This window comes from Lycorma delicatula, chromosome 4, assembly GCF_047948215.1.
Source record: "Lycorma delicatula isolate Av1 chromosome 4, ASM4794821v1, whole genome shotgun sequence".
Lineage (NCBI taxonomy): Eukaryota > Metazoa > Arthropoda > Insecta > Hemiptera > Fulgoridae > Lycorma > Lycorma delicatula.
Window position 1 is genome coordinate 27,496,358 of NC_134458.1, and position 25,489 is coordinate 27,521,846.

At 29.0% G+C, this 25,489-nt stretch overlaps 2 protein-coding genes across 9 annotated transcripts in view; one reads left to right on the plus strand and one right to left on the minus strand.

Annotated features, from left to right (window-relative positions):
* The window catches only part of Naus (cortactin binding protein N-terminal like nausicaa), a 112,583-nt gene extending 101,573 nt beyond the window's left edge, over positions 1–11,010 (minus strand). For all 6 annotated transcript variants that reach the window (XR_012756052.1, XR_012756054.1, XR_012756055.1 and 3 more), the window contains exons 1-2: positions 10,678–11,010; positions 3,343–3,444 (exon numbers count right to left, since the gene is read on the minus strand). Coding sequence is in view for 2 of the 6 variants with exons in the window: in XM_075362576.1 (XP_075218691.1) it covers positions 3,343–3,444; positions 10,678–10,806 (231 nt within the window). In the remaining 4 variants the exon portion in view is untranslated. The remainder of the gene's footprint in view (positions 1–3,342; positions 3,445–10,677) is intronic.
* A 348-nt stretch (positions 11,011–11,358) lies between these two features.
* The window catches only part of LOC142323222 (N-acetylglucosamine-6-sulfatase-like), a 57,384-nt gene continuing 43,253 nt past the window's right edge, over positions 11,359–25,489 (plus strand). For 2 of the 3 annotated variants that reach the window (XM_075362579.1, XM_075362581.1), the window contains exons 1-3: positions 11,359–11,519; positions 11,603–11,712; positions 20,081–20,354. In XM_075362579.1, coding sequence (XP_075218694.1) covers positions 20,238–20,354 — 117 coding nt within the window. In that variant the 5' untranslated portion in view covers positions 11,359–11,519; positions 11,603–11,712; positions 20,081–20,237. The remainder of the gene's footprint in view (positions 11,520–11,602; positions 11,713–20,080; positions 20,355–25,489) is intronic. The other variant, XM_075362580.1, reaches the window with a different exon arrangement.

Here is a 25,489-nt window from a genome sequence, read left to right on the forward strand (position 1 = left end):
ATTTAATTCTTATTTTAAACATGGAAAGGCCTGCAGAAAAATTATCTTAATGAAAAAATGTGTTCACAAGAAACATAAAGGTGAGAAACCTGTACACTGACAAAAGTAAGAAAAACTTAAAAAACTGCTAATGAACATAAGTTTACACTCTCTGGAATATAGGAATGTAATATTTTTTACATAGTTTCCCACTGATTTTCTTGACTTTTTCATCAAAATTATTTGAATAGCAAAATAATGTCACACTACATGCCAATTACACGTAACATCATGATAACTAAGCAATTACTACACTAGTTACTAAACATCTAAATATTAGATAATAAATAACAGCAGCAATGATAAAAAATAAAATTAAAAACTTTCAAATTTTCTGAAAATGATCAATTTTTAATTTTAAAATCTTCTATTTTACTTAAGTTACCATTAAAAAAATAATATCTTGAGGAACTTCCCCTACAAAAAAAAAACTATCAAATTTGATGGTCACTTGGTAAAAAATAAAACTATAAATGCTTATATAATAAAAACTAAATAAAGCTTGGTGAAAAAAATAAAGCTCCATTTACTTTAAAAGAGTGTTTTCTACATTTCATTTTCTATTTTTCACTGTTTTTTTCTATTAATATGTCTCTCCATAATATGAAACCTTTCCGTAAAGCCTATCTAGTATAGAGTGAATCCTATCTAGTATGAATAAAATCAGTGGTTTTTATTTTATAGTTTTTTATTTTATTTTATTTGGTGATAATGAAATGTAGATTGGGGTTTAAAAACCTGAAGAAAAGGTGTCAGATGAATCGGTGGAATTTAGAGAAGCTTGAGGAAGAGGAGGTAAAGAAGATTTTTGAGGAGGACATCGCAAGAGGTCTGAGTAAAAAAGATAAGGTAGAAAATGTAGAAGAAGAATGGGAGAATGTTAAAAAGGAAATTCTTAAATCAGCAGAAGCAAACTTAGGCGGAATAAAGAGAACTGGTAGAAAACCTTGGGTTTCAGACGATATATTGCAGCTGATGGATGAACGTAGAAAATATAAGAATGCTAGTGATGAAGAAAGTAAAAGGAACTATCGGCAATTAAGAAATGCTATAAACAGGAAGTGCAAACTGGCGAAAGAAGAGTGGATTAAAGAAAAGTGTTCAGAAGTGGAAAGAGAAATGAACATTGGTAAAATAGACGGAGCATACAGGAAAGTTAAGGAAAATTTTGGGGTACATAAATTAAAATGTAATAATGTGTTAAACAAAGATGGTACACCAATATATAATACGAAAGGTAAAGTCGATAGATGGGTGGAATATATTGAAGAGTTATATGGAGGAAATGAATTAGAAAATGGTGTTATAGAGGAAGAAGAGGAAGTTGAGGAGGATGAAATGGGAGAAACAATACTGAGATCTGAATTTAAGAGAGCATTAAAAGATTTAAATGGCAGAAAGGCTCCTGGAATAGACGGAATACCTGTAGAATTACTGCGCAGTGCAGGTGAGGAAGCGATTGATAGATTATACAAACTGGTGTGTAATATTTATGAAAATGGGGAATTTCCATCAGACTTCAAAAAAAGTGTTATAGTTATGATACCAAAGAAAGCAGGGGCAGATAAATGTGAAGAATACAGAACAATTAGTTTAACTAGTCATGCATCAAAAATCTTAACTAGAATTTTATACAGAAGAATTGAGAGGAGAGTGGAAGAAGTGTTAGGAGAAGACCAATTTGGTTTCAGGAAAAGTATAGGGACAAGGGAAGCAATTTTAGGCCTCAGATTAATAGTAGAAGGAAGATTAAAGAAAAACAAACCAACATACTTGGCGTTTATAGACCTAGAAAAGGCTTTCGATAACGTAGACTGGAATAAAATGTTCAGCATTTTAAAAAAATTAGGGTTCAAATACAGAGATAGAAGAACAATTGCTAACATGTACAGGAACCAAACAGCAACAATAACAATTGAAGAACATAAGAAAGAAGCCCTAATAAGAAAGGGAGTCCGACAAGGATGTTCCCTATCGCCGTTACTTTTTAATCTTTACATGGAACTAGCAGTTAATGATGTTAAAGAACAATTTAGATTCGGAGTAACAGTACAAGGTGAAAAGATAAAGATGCTACGATTTGCTGATGATATAGTAATTCTAGCCGAGAGTAAAAAGGATTTAGAAGAAACAATGAACGGCATAGATGAAGTCCTACGCAAAAACTATTGCATGAAAATAAACAAGAACAAAACAAAAGTAATGAAATGTAGTAGAAATAACAATGATGGACCACTGAATGTGAAAATAGGAGGAGAAAAGATTATGGAGGTAGAAGAATTTTGTTATTTGGGAAGTAAAATTACTAAAGATGGACGAAGCAGGAGCGATATAAAATGCCGAATAGCACAAGCTAAACGAGCCTTCAGTAAGAAATATAATTTGTTTACATCAAAAATGAATTTAAATGTCAGGAAAAGATTTTTGAAAGTGTATGTTTGGAGTGTCGCTTTATATGGAAGTGAAACTTGGACAATCGGAGTATCTGAGAAGAAAAGATTAGAAGCTTTTGAAATGTGGTGCTATAGGAGAATGTTAAAAATCAGATGGGTGGATAAAGTGACAAATGAAGAGGTATTGCGGCAAATAGATGAAGAAAGTAGCATTTGGAAAAATATAGTTAAAAGAAGAAACAGACTTATAGGCCACATACTAAGGCATCCTGGAATAGTCGCTTTAATATTGGAAGGACAGGTAGAAGGGAAAAATTGTGTAGGCAGGCCACGTTTGGAGTATGTAAAACAAATTGTTGGGGATGTAGGATGTAGAGGGTATACTGAAATGAAACGACTAGCACTAGATAGGGAATCTTGGAGAGCTGCATCAAACCAGTCAAATGACTGAAGACAAAAAAAAAAAAAATTTTATTTACTTAATTAAATCACACTTAAGTCAGAAGCATGTGCATGAAAATAAGGTATGGGGATTTTGTTCCTGTAGCAAATAACAAATGCCAAGCCCAACTAGGATTCAACCTAGATCTACCTGATGAATAACTGACAGACTACTACTCCACCTCACTTGGAGTAATAATACAAGGTTGTTATAATATTAACTAATAACACTAACTATGATAGGCATTAATTTACAAGTCTTCAGGAGGCTGAGCATTAAAACTTGCAAACTTCAGCAATCACTTGGTTTAAGTGCGATCCAAAATACTTATTCAAAAATGCTGTATCACAGGATGAAATCATTTTCCACCTGGTACTGAGAAGATTAAATAAACATACTTATAAGAAAAAAATTAACATATAAAAACACACATAGAATTATATATAAATATCAAACAAAAAAACTTACTTTCAAAGTAGCTATTACAATATCACGTGCTTGAAGTTCCCCTTCCAAATAGCTAAGTAGTTTAAGTAAGTCTGCTTTACACAGTTCCATTTTTGGATTTCGCTGCAAAAGGAAGAAATCTTATCAGGAAAAATACTGAATCAAATAGGTTCGTTATTTTTATATTTTCTAATTTTTCATGATATATGTTAATGCCTTTTATACAAAATGAAAATTCAAACCATAACTTTCATTTAATTTTATTATTAAAATAGAAGTACTAGTTATTATCAACTTTAACTACTAACAATACTTACTATATTTTAAAATACTCTTTCTTATTTTAGAATTATCCTCAGACATATTTGGGATGTTTAACATTTTTACAAATTAACTAAGTAAAACCAAAACTTAACTAAGTTAAATTAACTATTAAAATGGTTTAATTAAGTAAAACCTAATATTAAGTAAGAAATACCAAATATTTAAAAACTCATCAGCAAAATAATATTTTTTCTAATTTAATAACAAACAAATTAACCTTAGGATCTTCTAGATAGTACGATAATTTTAGATAAAATACAAACTGAAGTACATTAACATCCTTTTTGTAAGGCTGAAATGTTGTGCAATACAAAAATAACAATCGTATCATCTAATTTGATAAAAATGAATATTCATATTTGTTTAGTAATAAAATAGCTTTCTTATAAGCAAACATTGCATATTTATAAAGAAATGCACAAAAATACCTGTATCTTTAATTTACTAAAAATCAGTCTAGTCAAATATTTACTGGCAACAAGGTGGCAGTACATTTTTGTACCCAGACGAATTGTTCTGACTTCAACTAAGACAATTCAAAGTGTGACAGAATGAGCTGACCTGACAAAAGAATTTGATCTTATGATCTCATGAATATTTATTACCAAACAAAATGCCTAAAACTTTACCTGACGGGAATACTATCCATATGATTAGCAACAGAAGATGGTTATAATCCATCCAGTAAATGATTTTCTCAATTGCTAATATAAAATTCTCTAATACTGCAAATTAATTTGTTACAGATACAGCTGAATCATATGCAAAAATGGCAACAATGAATTGTGCCATATCTTGCGGAAGATCATTTATAAATATTAAAGACAAAGGACCGGAGAGAGGTCCCTGCATCCAACATTTTAAAGCAAGGGCCTACATTCTTTATGGGTTTCATTAATGAAAGATGTAATTATAACAGTTTGTTTATGGCTGCTGATATGACTAACCAGTTTTAAGCCACTTTAAAATGAACCATAATCCAAACAATATCCTCTTTTGTGCAACATTTTATAATGCCACAAACACAAAGAGAAAAGAGACAATTTTCTCTCTGTACCTATGGTACATGCTGAATGTGTTAAAACTACCCTCTAGGTTATAATCTCTTCCCACTACTATTTAGAGCACTTAACAATACATGTTGTTCAAAACAGGTATAGAAAATCTTTTTCATTTTTTAATCATGATATATTTGGACAAGAAACACCTGGGGAGAAAAACAATACAAAATAATTAACAAAGCAACTATACAATAATAAATTATTTAAATATATTCATACATGACTTTATATGAAATTATGCAAAATCTTAGGTTCATGGACCTATGAAGAAACTAAGTTTTTTTCTCTAATGTACCATTTAAACTTTAAAATCTTTCAGGTTCACCCCAAAAAATGTTAAGATGTTACATAATATCCTGGTATTAACAGAAAATTCCTGACCCAAAAACTTACATTAACATTTTTTCAGCCATTTTATACAGCATTTTCGGTATTCAATTTATTTTATTTTTTTTTGTTTATTAACATCAAATAATAGGAAGGAAATGAAGCACACATATCTCTAATATTTAAAAATTTAATCAAAAATACCAAAGTATATATCATTATCATTATTCCTCTTTCTCTGGCTTTTTCTCTTTCATTTTTGCAGCAACAGCTGCAGATTCACCAACACTAACAGGAAATGAAAAATGAAGATTTTCTTACCCTTTGCCATAAGTTTATCAGCTAATTTGCACTCAAAATCCATTCATCAGATTGTTCCTAATGACACATCTGTGTTGTATGAAATGGCATTCATTTCAGCAAGAAGAAAGTGTATCATTTTTATATCACTACGATTAATGTGACCACTTATTTACTTGTTGTAGGTGGAAAAGATTGCGTCAATGTCACTGATGCAACTACCATCAGTGACACTGAAAATATCCTTAGTTCATTTTTTATCCAATCCAATAAAGAAAAGTTGAAATTGTCAGATATTAGAGGAAAATCACTTTGTAAATTAATTCTACATGTTACGGAAAAACTGCTTCACTGACTATTGGTGGAAGTAGTGCAACTATAACAGCTGCAGCTGCTGGAGGTTGTGCTGCTCTGGCTTTAGAAAAGAAAAATGAAAAAACAGAGAAAAAATTATTTTATTGCGATATGGGCTTTGGCCTTGCGTTTTTAGTACTACAGATTTATTATAAGTTCTTTCTTACAATTAGATGTTTAAAATTAACAAAAAATGTATTCTTAATTTTGTTTTAAATTTCATTTGTTGCATTTAATAATTACATTGACTAAATAAACAGAAATAGCCAGCTTTTATTCTTATAAAATAAATTAGGGCAGATTCCTGAATAAGTTGGTGGGTGCTACGTAATTATTCTTTGTTATTTTGTAAATACAGCAGCAAGCATAGAATGAATTTATTCTGAATTCTATTCCCTGGAATTACAGTCTGTCTGCTCACAACATAAAAAAAAATAGTAAATAACAGACTAGTAGACAGTAAATTCGTGTTTCAATAAAGATCTGCTGACATATTATTTGATGGGATGTGCAATATCAAACAGACTAAAATTCTCATCTCCAATCAAATTAATAATATATAGATTCAGCATTTTTAATAGAATAAAAAATTATAAAGCATATCTACAATCCACACAGATTAAATTCTGTATGTTTATAAAATGAAAGCATACAAAGTAATGCAAATTCAAAGTCTAACAGAAAAATGAAAATGAGGATAGTGGTTGCAAAAGTGCTTACCAGAAACTACAGCAGAAAGTATAAATTTCAATTAAATCAAGAAAAATGCAGAACAATTAATTTACAGGAGACAAAAGGTAAAAGTAATATTCAAAGTGTAAATATCATTGGTATTAAGGATTAAGTAAAATATATGAATTATCATAGATAACATTACTCAGAATCACAGAAAAAAAAAAAAAAACTGAACCAAAACATACACTTTAATTTCATTAAAATATATACTACATCCTAGATAAGTAAACAGTAAGTTAAACAATAAAACTGATCAATTTAATGTGACATGAGGTGGAAAAAAATTAACATACAACATACAAGTACAACATGCCCTCCATTGCTAAAACGTATTATATCAATAATAAAATACGGATTAATGATTTTTTTCAGATGTTTCTTTAAAAAAAAATTTATATATATATAAATATATCATTGTATCATACCTCATTATATAAGAATTATAATTAGATTTAATTAGTAATTAATAAAAGTAGCATGTAGAGATAGTAATGTTTAGAAGCTACTTGTAAAATTTCCATGTCATGATGTCTTTATGCATGTATTCATCCTGTTTCTATGAGACAGTTTACAAAAGTTGGTTTGTTGTATGTAGTGCTTGTATGTATTCTTTCTACACATGAGTGAATGTGTGTTTAATCTAAAAGTTTTTTTTAAGTGCATTACAGCATTTTTTTAAGTTCAACTGTATTTAACAATTCATGTTGTTGTTTTGTCTATAATCTGCGATATTTCATTCAGCAATTAATCAAATTTTGTCTGCAACGATTGGTGAGCATTCACTGAAAGAAAATGTAACTCTGACTCAATAAATAGCGATTCAATAGTAGCATAGTTATAATGCTCAATTTCTAGAAAAAACTTCTTAAGCTTTTTCTAACACACGCTAACAATTAAAGGGTTACCCAGAGCATTCACACATCTCTGGTATATTTGCTGTATGGCAAAGTAAAATACAAATCATCGTGCTGTAAATAACATTTTCTGTAAAATGCCTTTACTTCAAGATCTAAGTTCCAGGTGAAGACCATTTCCAATTAAATCTACAGAAAATCTATATGAGTTTTATTAATTGATTAAAGGCCATTACAGAGTGTAAGAATTGACTATCACAAAAAGATTTCTTTTTAATAAAGAATAGCAGGAAAACAAAGTGATTCACCAAATTCATTATTCTGTTGCCATCTGCAGTGCTTATGTTATTTGGATCTTTGGATGAATATATATGCAGCTTGCAAGAGTATTTGTTTTGAGGAACAGTATTGTTTTGAGAATGGGAACTGTGAATGCCATCAAAAGTGTACCTGTTCTGGTTTGTATCATACCCACAACTAAATGCAAAGGACAGCACAAAATAAAAGAAAACAAAAATTTCATTAAGGCTAAAATAAATTAAACACAACAGAGATATGACAATGCCTATAGAGATCAACACATTCAGATAACTCCATAACCATTGTTGTAAATATAATAAAGCCGAGATAAATTTAAAAGATGTAGACAAATTAGATCAATATTAGCTGTTAGTTCACTGCATTTGCATGTTATTAACAAAAAATTAATACTGCAAAACATTTTATTTATTACACTGAGATAATTTATATACATATAATAATTTTGCTAAAAATGTTAAAAGTACTATTACCCAAAATTAACAATGGCATGAATTATCAGTTATTATACTAAATCACAAATTTTTACTATTACTGCTCTAGATAAGAAATTGACAATAAAGCAGATTTTAATATGAATTAAAATAACATAAAATAAAAATATTAATCAAGAATACCTTAACATTTTATAGGACTACTTTAATGCTATAAAAAGTAGAACATGTTGAACTTAAGAGATCTAAATAGGTTTATTTTAATGCAACTTTTACTTGGACAGTAGTTTACAACACCACTACTGCATTTTTGTAATAAAATAAAGAATTTACATTATATTTGAAATAATGAAGCAAACAAAACATACATCAATTATTTTTTTCCAAAATTCTAGACATGATCAGCTGGAGATCTGCTTGCAGGGACAAAGATCACTGCATTTTAATGTAATTATATAGTTCTTATTAGTACTTCAAAATTAATGCATATAATAATTGCAAAATGAGCTATTGTTACACAAAAAGAATCTTGTATCAGATAGTATACAAAACTAATTATCACCTTTTCTTTCTTATATATTAGTCAAATGGTCACCTCTAAAAAAACCTGCATTTTTTAATAATTTAGGAAATTCACTTTAAAGAAAAATTTGCAATACTGACATAGGTTAAAATTTTCATTGATAAAAAATAGGTTAAGGAAAACCATTCATATCTGTCTCCTAAATATCTCTATATATACATATAAATATTATATTAATAGCAACATATCACAAATGTGTAAACATTACTGAAAAATTCATCAGAATTGAATTTTTTGTTTACTATCACCATCTTTTACATATTCTCAGTTTTTAGATTGGGGGAAACATGTATTTCTTCAAACAGCTCATAAAATTTCACAAAAAATTAGATCTGGGAATTTTGGTAACTAGACCAAAGTCCACTACTCATAACACCCAGCATCCATGCAATTCATCATTAGTTTTTTAATTTTGGAATAATGAGCTGACATACCTTGTTGAAGAATAAGTCATCTGTAAAACAGTAGGATTAAAAACAAAGTGATCATTTAATATATCTAAATATCTGTTGAGTCACATCATAAGACAGAATAACATCAGTTCAAGTTGTAATCTCTAGATTTAAGCATTTTCCGCTCCATTACACGAGTATTTAAGGTTTTATAATAATAAAATTAGTGCTAACTCCATAAAATTGTTCTAAACGGAAGAATCATCCACAATCACACTATGAAAGTGGCATTCAGGACAAGCTTCATAACTTGAAAACCAAACAGATTTAAAAAATCAATGGATGAAGCCATTACTTGATGAAAATCCATCATAACAAAAAGAAAATAAATAAAATATGTTATTTGATTTTCACAAAATTTATTTTAAAAAACCATGACAGCTGTTTTGTTATAATACCTTCCTTTTTATTTACTTTTAAGCTTTAGTATTCTGTTCATAACATCTGAGGAAGGAACTGTTACTGAAACAACTGTTTTTTTTTTTTAATTTTGTAAAAATTAAATAACAGTTTGTTTATTTTCTTTTTGTTAAAACTGATTTATTTGAATCATCTATAAACATAACAAATTTCAGATGTTGATTTTTGTATTTTTTTTAATTCTTTGAGCATTAGATTTTGGTATATCAATATCAAAGGATACTTTTCTACACAAATTTGATTTAATAAATAAATACAATCCTTTAATAATAACTTCTTTTTCTTTAACACTGATATTTTAAGATAAATATCTGTTTTTTGTGACTTCTTTGGGTGTTCTAATAAGTTTGCCAAATAAGGTTATAAATTAAACATTTGCAGTTAATCTAAGATATAAATTTCTTGATGAAAAATGTACCAAAAAAAAAGTAACATATAATTAAAATAAGACGGCAATTTATTTACATTTACATAAGTCATATTAAAGCAAGTTCATTAATAAAGCATGTAGTTTAACTTATATTAATTACAAAAACATAAATACAAAACTGGGATAGTGAATTATAAAAGTGAAAACAGAACAGACATTATTCAATTTTTATTATAAGACAGCATAGTAAAATAAAAAGTTAGACTAACAGAAGAGAAACATAACATACATGTTATTATAAATTCATAGTCATGAAATTCATTTTCAATTTTTTATGCAGAATATAGTTCTAGATTATATAAAACTAAATTTAATCTTAATGCGTTTGCCATATCTTCAGTTCATTAATAACCTCACTACCTTATGATTACTTGTGAACAAAAGGTGAACAAAAGACGATAAAAATCTAAAGAATACAACTACAACAAAATCTAGCAAATGTTAAATTAAAAAAATAATAAACCGAACAATCACCAAACACAACACTAAACTTCGTTAACGAAATGTCAATTTTTTTTTAAATCTCCTGGAACAAGGTTAGGTAGTAATTAACAGTCTGATTAACAAATGTAATAACTTCTAAGACAATATTGATATTTTTTAAACTGAAGAAACATTACAGATTTCAATAAAAAAAATGACAATAATGCAATATAATATGATTAAACCGAAACTGAAAGATGCAACAATATTCCTTATATAAAACTGGTACAAAATTTGTCTAACCTAATAAATCTTAAACAAACAAAATAAATAATACAGACCTTTAATGTATTACTGGAAGACTTGTCCAACGGTTCATAGTTTAAAGCCTGATTCTGCTTTTGTAACTGGCCAGACTTCGTTGGCGAACCTTGGCACTGTACCATTGAATTGTTCAAGTTTGAGGCCATTTTGACTAGGCCTATTTGCAAAAGGCCCAAGTATAAGACCTGGGCCTAATATCGTTAAAGGCATACAACTACATAAGACTGCATTAATAAATTCCATAAATTTTAAATACTAAGTTCATAAACAAAAACCTAGCGAAATTTCTGTTCACACCTAATCATTAACACAATCTGCACGCGCCCCATACATACTATCACAAACATAATACAAACATTATTACCACACCAATGAAAACTGTTATATCGTAAACACAACAATGAACATTTAAATTTACCCAAAATTTGACACATTTTACCAATAAACGTCAATAATTATATTATTTTATTAAATAGAATTCAAACCTAGCTATATAAATAGATTTATCGACAAGGCGAATTATATTGTATTGTTACTTTAATTTACGAATTTGTGGATTAAAATTATTATATGGATAATAATTTATATTATAATTAATAGGTAATTTTAATTATCAAATAGGGGTCTCTTGTGATTTTTTTAATTCCATGGGAAATTCGTACAGGGAATTTTAATTGTCAATTCTGTTGTAGGGAAATTCCAAAATAACCTAACTTTTTGCTGGATTGAAAGAGTACGCTGTCTTTGGAGTAAGTAGTTACGTCTTTGATGCGTGTTGATTAATTTTTAAAATTCGTTCAGTATCACAATTCTCTTTCTATCTGCTGGGTACTGTAAAACTGATTTCTACACTTTCCCTGTAAGTATGTTTATTTATTCGATTTGATTAAATGATATTTTTCTGTCCTATTTACGTTACCACGTGATTTTATTGTATTCCAGATTTATTGTACTTTCTAAAATATGATACACGTTCAAGATTCTTCTTCTTCTTCTCCTCCGAACAGAGTTACACATTTCTTTAAGTCGCTGTACTATGATCCTTTTAGATGGTAAGTAAATTATAAGTTATAAAACGTTTGATGTTTCACAAGTACCCAAACTTTTTCTAGTGTATTATTTTATTTTCTTTATAAGATATATAGTGCAGTTTATTGGTAGAATTACTTTTAATTGTAGCATTTTTTTCTGATTGCCTCTAAACAGACTGCGCTTTAATTTATTAGTTTGTTCATATATTTTGATATATATATATATATATATATATATATATATATATATATATATATATATATATATATATATATATATATATGGTGATTTTACTATCATAATCTGTTACAACAAAAAGTCTATGTTATCATGTAGTAGCTCTAATTAATTGTTTTGTTTCTTTTAATTACATACTATCGGTGAATGGTGTAGTATGGCTGTTTGCTTACCTATGGTGATATCATGCATACAGACTTTAATGTGCTAATTTCTGCACATTATGTTGATCACTGCTTTATTTATGGCTGATATTAGTTGTTTTCTTGACTGGCTGTTTCATGAAGTTTATGTCTTGAAATGTTAAAACATATTCTAAACCATTTTACTGAAAAGTTTCTACATCAAAGATTTATTTATTTATATTGCCTAACTTTCTTATTGGGATTAACAGCATTCCTTATTTATAAACCCACCACTCCAAACTGATAAACGTAAGTGAGGTCCTATTTTAACTCTATTTTTTGGAACTTTGTTGGCGTTTAAGACCAAACGTGTATTTGATTTTTTGAAATTTTACATTAAGTGTAAACATTTCATTATAATGTTGGGAGGTCTGAACAATTTATTACGTTCACTTTTTTCATATTTTAATATGCCCTAGTCAATAAAACACAAGATTTAAATGTCAGAAAGTAGTTTTGGACAGTGGTTGACACATTCAAGGTTAAAGACCACATTGCGTGCGTTATCAGTACTCTAGTCAATTAGTCGTCAGTTTTGTGAGTTATGGTGACCTGTTCTCCATAACTATCTACTGTGGTATATTAAAGTATGAACAAAATTGATCAAGTAATTTATCAGAATATACATCGGCAGTCCAAAACAGGTCTTTTTTATCCCAGTCTGCTTGTGAGTGGCAGCCATTTTTATTTAGCAATATAAGCTCATTTTTTACTTTGCAGACATTACCATAAACTTTAATATCTTCAGACTGGATTATGCTAAAACGTTGCAATAAACACAATTTTCTGGTGCAATTCTCTTTAAATTGGATCCTTTACGTTAAAAGCCTTAATATGCCTAAGACAAAAGTTCCTCAAAAATTTGCTATCAAAATTTAACAAATTCCAAATTAAGAATAAGTACAGAGCTGAAGGTTCATGTCTGTGCAAGCTTATACAGCTCTATAGAGACAGTTGGCTACTTATTTTCACTATAGGTTACAGAAATAGATTAGTCAGTGCTATAGTCTTTTACAGTCTGGAAGTATTACTGTTTCCAGTGACGTATAACCTTGTGATGTGATAAATTAATTTATTTTATTATTTTGTCTCCCGCTCTTATTATTATGTATTTTTTTTATTTTTATTATTATTATTATTATTTAAAATGAATTAAAGTTCTACTGGACAAATAGTAAGTGAAGCTTGCCATAAAACTTGTTATGTTCCAATTTCAGAAAACTTGAAACAGTTTAGTGATCTTCATGAAAATGTACAAAAACTATTTAAATTAAAAGTGAGTAGTGAAGTTCTTCAGTCTGTGTAGAAAATGTACCAGATGATCATTTGAAAAGTTGCCACATTTATTATTCAACAGCTATCAGTCCCACCTTATTTTTGTTCGCAGGCATGTAAACCATTCGCATGGGGAACCTTTTTAAAATTATTTTCAAAAGTTTGAAACTTACCTTCTCTGCTACACTTACCCCAACTCAAAAATCATAAATGGCAATGTTAACATTTAATTATGTTAATTGACAATCTCAATAAACTAATGAATTTTGATGAAAAGAAAATTAAAATCCACCCACCCCTTCCCTCGATAGGTGCAAAAAACCATTACCGGTAGTACTTTTTTTAAATTTCAGTCCAACTAAAGTAACTGTAAAATTGCATGATATTACTTCATAAACCATTTGAAATAATCATAATCTGTGGATTAGAACTGAAAATTATATTTTAAATTACCAACACAAAATTTCACCCTTAAATGTTTTCTGAATTCTCAAGGGTTGGAATTTTTTTTTTTAATGAGACGATGTAGCTTGTGACACTTATTGGAAGTCCCTTTGAGTAACAAATAATTTAGTACAAGTAAAATAAAAATTGGTTAACTGGTATTGAAGTTATGATTAAAAATGTGGTTATTTTAGGTTATGTTGGGATACAGTATTACTGACCCAAAGCATTAGGTCTGAAATTGTCTGTTCTTGCTAAAAAATATGGGTGTATAGGCTTCTCCAGCATTAAAAAAACGTACCAGTATACACAGCATTATAACATCAGTTAAACATATGAAAAACCAATAATAAGGTGCCTACTTCTTTGCTGGTAATATGTTGAAAAATCGATTACCTTGTTATAACAGATTATAATTTTCTGTCAATTACTGAGATCTTAGTTTATATGATACATTTTTGCGAATTGATTGCTATATGTTACAATTTTCCAAAACAATGAAGATTCATTGTTTTAGTAAAATTGTATTCTTAAGTTTGGAGGTAAATGAAATGGTGGCATGCCTATATGATCGACAGTGGTGATTAGCAGATAATGAGCAAAACATTTTTTGAAGACCAGTGATTTGCTGCAAGTAATTTATCATCCTGCAGAATGTAAAACCTCTTTCAGGAAGTCTGTTAGTGATTGAGTTTGGAGTCAGTTGAAAATATTTTAAGGAAATTATCAAATATTTGAACTTACCCCAGTAACATGAGTGATCTCATTCTATTTCACATAAACTGTTAGAAGAAATAAGCTTACTCCTGAAGTCATTCAGATTAGGAAAAAATAAGTTCATCTTAATTTTGTAACTTGTATATAATTTCATTAAAATAAATTTCTGGTACTAGTTATGATAGTTCTATTTGAACATCACATTTTTAAGACTATACCTTTAATTTTTGTTCAAAGTAAATAACCACCATAAAAACTAGTCCTGCCTTAAATTTCTTCTTGTTTAATATCCAAATAATAAATTTAATTTTTAAGAGAAAATTCTGTTTATATACAAAATGTTTTTATGAATGATAAATAATTGTATTATATTTTTTTACAATTTAAAGAAGTTTTTCTTGAAAACTTGTGGAATTATATGATTAGGCCTATTAAAATGAGTATATTGGGTGAGTTAAAGATTTATTATGGCATAGATATGATTATTTGTGCAACTTTTAAAAATTTGTAACTTGATTCAGTCAAATATCAAAGTTGACATTTTTACTTTAGTTTGCAATAATATAGTTACGTAAAAAAATTAAATTTTTACCCCAAGCCTCAAACTTTAAAAAATTTAAAAACTTTATTTTTTCCAAAATTCATTAAAAAATGAGGACACACTTATCAGTGTTCTTACTCTAGCTATGGTGAATAAGGTAGCATATGTAATAATAATAATAATCAAAAAATCAACTTTTGTATTTCATCCCTTCATTGCAAATTTAAGCTGTAAAAAGTGGAATTTGTTAAATTTTTATATCAAATTTTAGAGGTAATTTTCATTTATTAGGCTTATTAAGACTAATGTAAATTATGTGAATTAAAGAGAAGAATTGGATGAAAAAAACTGTGTTTCATTGCTTTAGTATAATCTAATCCAAGTTAAAGTTTATGGTAATGTCTGCAAAGTCAAAAATTAGCTTGCACTGCTAAACAAAAATGGTTGTCACTTACAAGCAGGCTGAGTGAATAACGGACTTGAACCTCTAAGATTACATTTTTTACTGATTATGTTTTCCTTACTGCACATTATGTTTCCCTTACCTAGTGCACATTCAATAAACAGTTTTATTGCAATCATTCTTTATAGTTTGTTGATATACCAGGTCTGTTCAAAAATTATCTGACTATTGACTGTGAAAAAAAATTGCTTACCTAGTTGCTTTCAATCTACGTTTTCTTCAAAGGTACCCCCTTGTGACCCCATACACTTACCTGGTGGTTCTTAGATTACTATAAGGCCATCAGGGCCATGAACGGGGGGGGGGGGGACCAGAAGCGTCACAAGGCAGCTGTCTTATCCTATATGGGGTTGGGATGGTTCTTCGATTACTGGAAACATTTTTCATAGTCCTGTTTTGGAATAATTACCAGCTGTGCTGTTGCATTCATTATTATGTCAGCTGTCAAATCAGGACCTTTCAATGGCATCTTCAACTTGGGGAAATGTAAAAATCACAAGGAGCTCAATAAGCCTTGAATTATTGGCTTGATCAAGAAATCCTGCATTAGACATGAGAATGGACAGGTGCATTATAGTGATGCACCTGTTACTTTTGTGATTCTCACAGGACTGATTTTTTGTGCTGAACTACATCACGAAAACAATGCAAATTTTCCAGATAATGTTTGTTGACAGTTTAGCCTGCTGGTGCATATTTGTGGTAATTGAAAAAAAAATAATCACTTTCATTTTGTTCTTCACATGTTTTGCTTTCTCTGTCCTTGGGCAATATTGTGACTTCCATTGTGATGTCTTAGATTTGGCTTCTGGTTTGCACCTGTACACCCAAGGTTCATAACCAGCTATCACAATCTTAAGGAGGTTAGAATCAGATTTGGCTTACTTCATGTCCTGTGCAGTGTCAAAAGAAATCTTTCTATTCAAGCAGAAGCTTGGAATTCATTTTCAGCTACTGTGCATGCCCAAATTGTGTATCGAACCATCACTAATCCCAATGTCATTTGAATTCAGCTTGTTGATTGCCCACTTCACTCAGTTGAAGTTTGGTAATTTTGAGTATGGTTGTACCATTCTTTAATTCATTTGGTTCTCATAGTTTCATTCCGAGAAGCCCGTTTAATCTTACAAATTGTTCACCTTGCCAATCTCCAAGCTTTTGGCAGAATTTGATATGGTAATTTTGTTCAATGGATTCCATCATTATGACAAAATAAAAATCCAACAAGCAACTGAAAATTTCCAGAACCAGCAACTACAGTGAACATAAGGTCATATCATTCTACAAATGACTCATTCCTGTAATACACAATAGATGACTATTCACATTTGTTTATGCTACAACCATTTGTTCAATGAATTTAACAATACGAGCTCTAGTCCCAGAATGCGAGTGTACTGCACTCTCAACATACTTATTCATTCACCAATTAGAAAACGTTTCATACCGTCAGACCATCAGATGAAGAATAAATAAGGTATCCTTTAATTTAATAATGTGCTCTATTAAGTTAGAATGTTGGTTTTAAAAGTTTTAAAAGACACAGTCATTTACAATTGTATCCTTAAAATGTTTTGATAAAATTTAAGAGTGCATTTAATTCTTAACACAGAAAACAACAATAAATGCACTAAAATTATTTCTTATGAGTAATTTACTACCAGTGTATTTTACTTGCATCACGTATGTGGTATTTAATGACAAACCACTTACAGAAACAGTAAATATTAAACGCACAAAAATACTTGTAACACCAAATTAGTTCAAAGTATAATTCACTTTCATTATATGCAGCAGAGATCTGTGATGAAAATAAAAACGTAACTCTCATAAAAGTTATTCCAAATTTCATTCCCTCAATTTTTTAACTGACATTTTTTTAAAAAATCCTGTGTGACTTGAAAAAATGTTTAATTAATATTACTGAAAATGTTAGGTGCTTTATTTCCATTTAATATTCTGTTAAATGATTCCTAATTGATAAAATTGAAAATAAAGTTGGTAAGTGGTGGAGTACTCCCACCCAGTAAATATTTTTTTGTTAATTAATATAGTTCAATCACAGTTAGATTAACTCACAGTTCAACAGGCTTCATTAAAATTTGTTTTAGTACAATGAGAGAAAAATTAACTAATACAGATGGAAATTATGAGAACCAGTTAAAAGTTGTGAGTGTGTGTGTATATACACACATACATACATAAGAGTTTATCACAAAGTTCTCCTAGGACATTCATAATCTATTCTACTCTTGAAAATAGTGGAAAAAATTCATATAAACATTTGTCCTAAAAATTTTCGTTTGTGCAAGTTACAGCTAGTGAAAGATTTTATTCAGATTTCAGCTACCCAGGTGAAATGAGGTCATACTGAAATTTTTCGGATGTTAAATTAATTGGCAGAATTAGTCAATTCTTATGGATTTTGACCTGAAAAATCTAATGAAATAGGTCACAGAACTGTATCTGTAGTAGTTTTTAAGAAATCTTGTGTAAAATCCAATAAATTGGGTTAAAATCCCCTGTTTTTTTTACATGTGAAGTACAGTAATTTTGTTAAATAAGTAATAAACATATAAAATTTTTAAACAAAACTTGTTGAGAATTTAACTCTGAACAAAATTGTGTAAGATAAGTTTAATAAAGCAAAGAAAATTAGAAAATTTTGAATTTTATTTAGAAACAGTACACTACATTAAAGTGTTTTATATGTACCAGTTTGTAATAAATGAGCCTGCCATTTTCAACACATCTTTTGGCATGCGTCTATATTGCTTTTGTTGCTGTTTTTAGTTCTTCAGGGCTGTCCTTAAGTTGTTCAGCTGCATCCATAATGTGGACAATTAATTTCTCATAAGAATGTATTTTTGTTTTGTATGCAATATTTTTCATCCATCTCCAGATGCAAAAATCTAAAGGTGTTAGATCAGGCGATCTTGGTGGCCAGGTGTGTGGACCTCCATGACCGATTCATTTCTCAGGGACATGATGATTTAAGTGAGTGGAAATTGCACAAGAGAAGTGGGGAGGCGTGCCATTGTGCTGGAAGTAACTTTTCTTCTGAGTGCTAGAGAATCTTAAAGCAGTTGCAGCAACTCTTCTTGAAGAAAGTGCAAGAAGACCCCAGCATTTAAGTGGCCAGGTAATATGAACAGTCCAAACAGGTAATTGTGAAGAAGGCCACTCCATACATTGACGCTAAACCAGTATTGAAAATTACCTTCCACTGTTTCATGAAGATTTACTTTTGCCCATGTATGCTCATTGTATTAGTTGTTGATACCATTTTGAGTGAAATTTGCCTCTTCGGTAAACAAAACATACTTGTAGAGGTGTCGATTGTATTCTACCAGTTGCAGAACTCCAAGCAAAGCGAAATGTCTCCTGGGTGTAGCTGTCTGTTAAAGTGGTTGTTTATTATAAGTCTTAAAAAACTTGTTTTGTTAAGTGTCCTCCAAACCATCAAATGCGAAATTCCAATCCACGTAGAAAGATGTGTACTGATACCTGAACTGCATCAACAATAATTTCATCAATAACAGCATCATGTTGGACAGATCATTTGTAGCTGGTACGAATACTAAGTAGTGAACCTGTTTTCCGAAGATTGCGAAAAGTCGTGTTAATTGTTTTTGAGATCTGCAACCCTGCGATTCAGAAAACTTATTTTATATTCTACTGCAGCAGCTGTAGTATTACCATTACAACACCCAAATTGAATACCCATATCAGTGTATTCCTCTATTGTAAATAAGTACGGCATTAATTCAATGGCAAACCGATCACGATCAAACTAAAATTTACAGAAAAATTCTAATGTCAGCACAGTTCACAGTACCCAATATACTTAATGTAACTTATAGAATGATATAAACACTAATACAGTATTGTGCATTGTTGATCAGCTGTTGTTATTTTATTGCAAACTTTGAAATAAAAATTTTTCAAATAATTTATTGAATTTATGTATCTCTGTCATTAATAAAAAAAATTTTATCTAATTATGTTTAATAAGAAATCACTAATTCTGCTCGTTAATTAATGTCCTAAAAATTTCAGTACGAACTCATTTCACCAGGGTAACAGAAATCTGAGTGAAATCTTTCACTAGCTGTAACTCACAAATGAAGAATTTTAGGATATATGTTAATATGAACTTTTTCCATTATTTTCACAAGTAGAAGTTCTTCTGGGACTTTCATAACTTAGTGATACACTCAGTATGTGCTTGAATAATGTTATCTAAATTACAATGCTGTATTAAAATAAGTGATTTAATTACATTGTGATGTAGATATGTAATATAAAGCTTGTGACATAACAAATATGTTGTGTTGCTTTTACAGTATTTCCTCTTGATTGGAAATTATTGATTTTGATTAATTTCTTGAAATTTTGAGTTAATCATTTACATTCTAGTTCAAATATTTAAAGTTAAGATTATTCAAATCTAAATAAAGATTAGATATCTTTTGTTCTTTATAATTTTTTATCATTAATTACTATTATTTTTTTATGTTTTTCAGGAATCTAGTGAAAAGTGTTGCTGTTCTTATAATTGGAATTCGTGTTGCCAGAGAATGTAAAGGTTTTGAACTTATGCCTTCACAAGGAACACCTGCACAGTAAAGTAGATATTGAACAAAATTTGTTGTTTGGTTTTTTAGAAGAAAAATAAATATTATGTTTAAATTATATTTTTTTGTTTTTATCAGTACTATTGTTTGTATTTTTGCCAAGAAACAACCAAATATTGTTGTTATTCTTACTGATGATCAGGATGAACTTCTTGGTGGAATTGTAAGATGAAACCTTTATTTTTCTCATAATGTGTAGTTGTATGTTTATTTGTACAGTTTGTTGAAAGCATGTGTAAAAACTTAAGTTTTTTCATTACACTAATTAATTACATTAATTTAAAAATAAAAATGTAAATCATAACACTTTAAAAGAAAGAAATATACATAAAAATCTGACTTTCTGAGACCAAATGCAATTCACTTATAATTAACCAAAAAGAGAAAAAAAGATTGTAATCAAAGAAAGAAGAATGAGACACATAAATCATTATTCTTTTTTATAATCATTGCCACAATTAAATCATATTCAAAATTTTATTAAGCTGATTATATACATGTAGTACTCTTATTTTCAGAAACATCTGGGATATTCATATTTATCTTACATTCTAGAGTAATTTATCAGCAATCACTAAGTTAATAAATGTGCTACTTTTAGCTAGAAATTATGTAAACCTTTAATAGTAGATTACATTTCTTTTGCTTTTGCTGTTTTATGTTGTTATTTTTTAAATAATAAATCTTACCGACCCATTCCGGAGCATAAATAATAAATCACGTCTTTGGACTGTGTTGAATATAAACTTTGTTTATCGCTTATTAATTTAAAATAAGTTATCTTATAAATTCAAATGTTAATATACTTACTACTTTGTATATATTTATACTTTCCTTTCAGTTAAGACTTTGCCATTTTAATGAGTAAATATTTAACTTATTTCAGTTATTATTTTTGTTGTGAAGTGTTATTGTGAAATTTATAATTTAAATTAGAAGTATAATACCCATTAAAGTGATATAATTTATTGTAATGACGAGTAACATTAAAGGCTAATAATTTAATGCTATAACATTTGTTTTTCTTTTTTAACTGTCCTTCCCTTTCCTCTTTCTATTACTTTAGATAAAAAAACATTGATCTTATGAATAAGTGGATTTTTTTTTTATGTGCACAAAGTGTAGTTATGATTATATATATATGAAGTGATGGGAAAATAGAAAACATAATTACACTCCAAAACTAATTACTTAGAATGAAAAACTAGCTGCCCATTTCAATTGTTAAATAATCACCTTCATTAGATACTGAGGAAAAAGTGTACATAAGAAAATAAGTGAAAAGAATATAATAAATATTAACTAATAAATAAAAATTATTTATGAAACCCACATTTGTGAAATGATTTATGAGTATTTTAAAAATACATAACACTTAAATGTAATATTTTTGTAATTCAAATTTACCAGTTTTTTTTTTTAGAATAAGAATAGAAAAAATATGATTAAACATTTTCATGAATTTAGCTTAAACAGGTGTAAACCACTGAAACCTCTAATTCACATTGCCCACCATGACTTGATACCTGTCTGTTATATAAGTTGCACTGATAAAAATTTATCTCTAGAAATATGAAGATTGGCTTAAACTTTAAACCAGTCAGATATTCCCTCCCATGAACAAAATTTATGGGGAGACAACTGTATGTTCTTAGAATTGTCTTTTCACAAAAAGTCTTTTTTAATAAATTTATTTAAAATTCAAAAATACTTGAATTTTGGTCATCTTTCATTGTTCAATAATTAATTTTCCTTATTTCTATTAATAAACTAATTTTCCTGACAATCCAAATCCTGTTTATCGAGTACATTTAGTTTAATAAAGTAATTTTGTGACCACTTTCCAGGCAACAGGGGGCTACAGTCAATTTCTTTGGTGTTTTGTATTTATACAAAGCCAAATACTTTCATATTATAGTTTTAATTTTTCCCATCAATCTAAATTGCAATTATTGTAAATAAAATATATTTATAAATGTCTAAAAATCTATTATAAATTAGATTTGTAAATCCATAAATGCCTGCTCTTTCATAAAGTTTAATTTAGCATTTAACATGTTACTATGATAAAATTAAAGCCATGCCTTCTGAAGATAGTTTTACCTTGTTGCTATATGTAATTTTTATTCATGTTTTCTCTGACCCTTCTTCTCTATTATTCTTTAGTAAGGTATTTTACTGTGTTTGTAAAATTTTTTAATAGATTAATTTTTATATTTATCATCAGTAGTCTTTTTAGTGAAGCCATTGAACTCAACTGTATCTTCAAAAATTTAATTTCTCTGCAACAAGCTTTGAAATGCATTATGCCAACATTATATTGCCTTTTAAAAATATATAAACCAGGTTATCAAATGTTACCACTTATTTCAAGCTCCAATTTGTTGTTTAACAAAATGGTTATTAAAAGAATTTTGCACATTACCATCTTTTTCCATTAAAAATAATTTTATATAAATTAATCATCCAGAAGATCAGTTTTATAGATTGGTGAAATGTTAATTCTTTTGATTTGACTGCAGTTTGTCCCAGCATTATCATCAAGAAACAATAGAGATTTTGAAGAATTGATTGATGATTACTCAATTTGTTGATTCTTATGAAATTTAAGATGGTACTTACATATTAACGCCATCGCAGCTACAGCTTTATTTAAAAACAAAGTAGTCAATCGGATTTCGGTGGAAAATGAACAGTCTCGCTGAAGAACTCGCTTCGCTCGCTAACCTTGACTAATTAACAGGAGTGTTTTGATTATTTAAATAATAAATAATTACTGAATTTATTAAATAAATACTCAAAAAATTACGGTTTTAATTAGTCAAGGTTAGCGAGCGTAGGTTAAGTTTGGTTAAATTATATTTATAAAATAAATGAATATAAATAACCATTTATTAAAATTAATAAAGAGACTGTTCATTTTCCACCGAAATCCGATTGACTACTTTGTTTTTAAATAAAGCTGTAGCTGCGGTGGCGTTAATACGTAAGTACCTTTAAGATTAACAGGTTTATACAGGGTTATCATAAAAGAATGGTGCGGTTTTGAACATGGTTTAAATTAAAACAGAATTACTTACAGTTTATGTTTTTTATTTTTCAAATTTGTCGTCTCAAACATTTTTTTACATAATTAATAAATTTCAATATGTGCGCCCTTAAACACTCGACAAATGTCCAAACGATACTCAACTTCTCTCCAAACATCAGTTAACATTTCTTCGTTAATGGTTGTCATTGCTTCATTAATCCTGTTTTTTAAGCGGTTTAGGTCGTGAAATTTTTGTGTATAAACAACACTTTTGATGAACCCCCACAAGAAAAAATCGCAAGGTGTCAGGTCTGGACTCCTTGGAGGCCAAAGTACAGTTCCTTGCCGGCCTATCCATCGATCTTCAAATTTTTCGTTCAAAGCGTCTGTGACCGATGCATTGAAGTGCGGGGGGAACACCATCTTGTGGAAATGAAGTTGATGAATGTTTTCAAGTTCATCCGGCTGAGAAAAGCAATAATCGGTTAACATGTCAAGATACGCGACTCCATTAATTGTTTTTTCAGCAAAGAAGAAAGGCCCTATTACAAGATTTTTCATCACATCACACCAAACATTAACTTTAGGCGAATCGCGTTGTTTCTCAATAATTGTGTGTGGGTTTTCAGAGCCCCATATTCGTGAATTGTGTCTATTAATGCATCCATCCACATGGAATGTAGCTTCGTCTGTAAAAATGATATCGTCTAAAAATGATTCATTTTCACTTATTCTGTCCGACATTTCAACAGCGAAATTGTAACGTTTTACACCATCATCGAGTTTCAATTCCTGCAGTATCTGGATTTTATAAGCGTGTAATTTCAGTTTTTTACGTAAAACTTTGTGAACTGTTGATTTTCGAATACCTAATTTGACGCTTCGACGGGGGATGGACTTCGCAGGAATTCTAATTGCGGATTGTCTAATTAGTTCAACCGTTTCGTCTGGTACACTTGGTCTGCCGGTTGATTTCTGTTTCTTAACCGATCCGGTTTATTCTAATCATTTGAACCGACGTGTTATGTTATTTTTGTGTGGTGGATCTCTTCCGAATTCACGTCGAAATGCGCGTTGAACTAAAATTAAGGATTTTAATTCAGCCATCAATAAAACACTCTTTGCTTTGTCTTTATCCGAGAACATAGTAACTCGCTAAACTCACCGCAACAACAATACAAGAACTGACGTTGTGGTCTGCTGATAAACAAACTTTTGGGTTGGAGGCTTTCAGCAATACCAATATAACATCTAGAAATTTCCCTACAATCTTCCTATGAATTACTGAAATCGCACCATTCTTTTATGATAACCCTGTATATAAAACAAAAGTTTTTCAATTTCCAACAATTTTTATAAGCAAATAATCAGAACACCAATAGGTAACTAACTCCCTCTCTGGTTTTTTTAAATTTTGTTCAAGGGAGGAGATATTTGTTTGATCAGTTTAAGGATCTTTATCTTTTGTAAGATAAATTTTTATATATCTAATTTGAATAAGAAATGTGTTGCATTAAGTCACGAGTGGAGGTTTCAGTAGTCTACATGTTTAAAAACTATGCACATACTCTATTAGGATTGTCTAAATGACAAGATTTGTTTGTATTTTTTACTCTTTTTTAAAACAATGCTAAAAATATTCCTTCTACAGTGTTTCATAAATACTATTTGCTTGTCAATTGACACTTATTATTTTTTTTAATTTATTTATTAACTTATTTTCTTGAATAGTATTTTCCCTCAGTATGTACTGTTAGTGGTAGTTTATTAATAACCAAAATGCCCGTCTATTTTTAGATTTTAAATTAAATATTTTTAGATGGTTTTTGCGTATAATCTTGATTTAAAGTTTATTTCAATAACCAATAACTATTTAGCATGGCTCTTTATTTGTGTAAACTAATATTTTCATTAAATTTATGTAATTTTATTTTTAATATCATAAAATAAAGTGGAATTTTGTATTTTTAAAAAAATATGCCATTATAAACAGAATAAAATGTGTAGGTAAAAATATTTTAAGACAATTTTTGGCCATCATTATTGTCTTTTCCTCTCAGAAAATTTTATAATACCTCAGAATTGAGTTGAATTACTACAATAACCATATATCATTATAGATTTGTATATAATATAAAATGAAAAATTGATAGAAGTAAATTGTTTAAAGTGGTATAATTGTAAATGACTGTTAGTTTATATTGTGCTTTTAAATGAGGTAAAAATATATGAAAAAGTAATACTTTAAAAAGGTCATTTCTGACAAT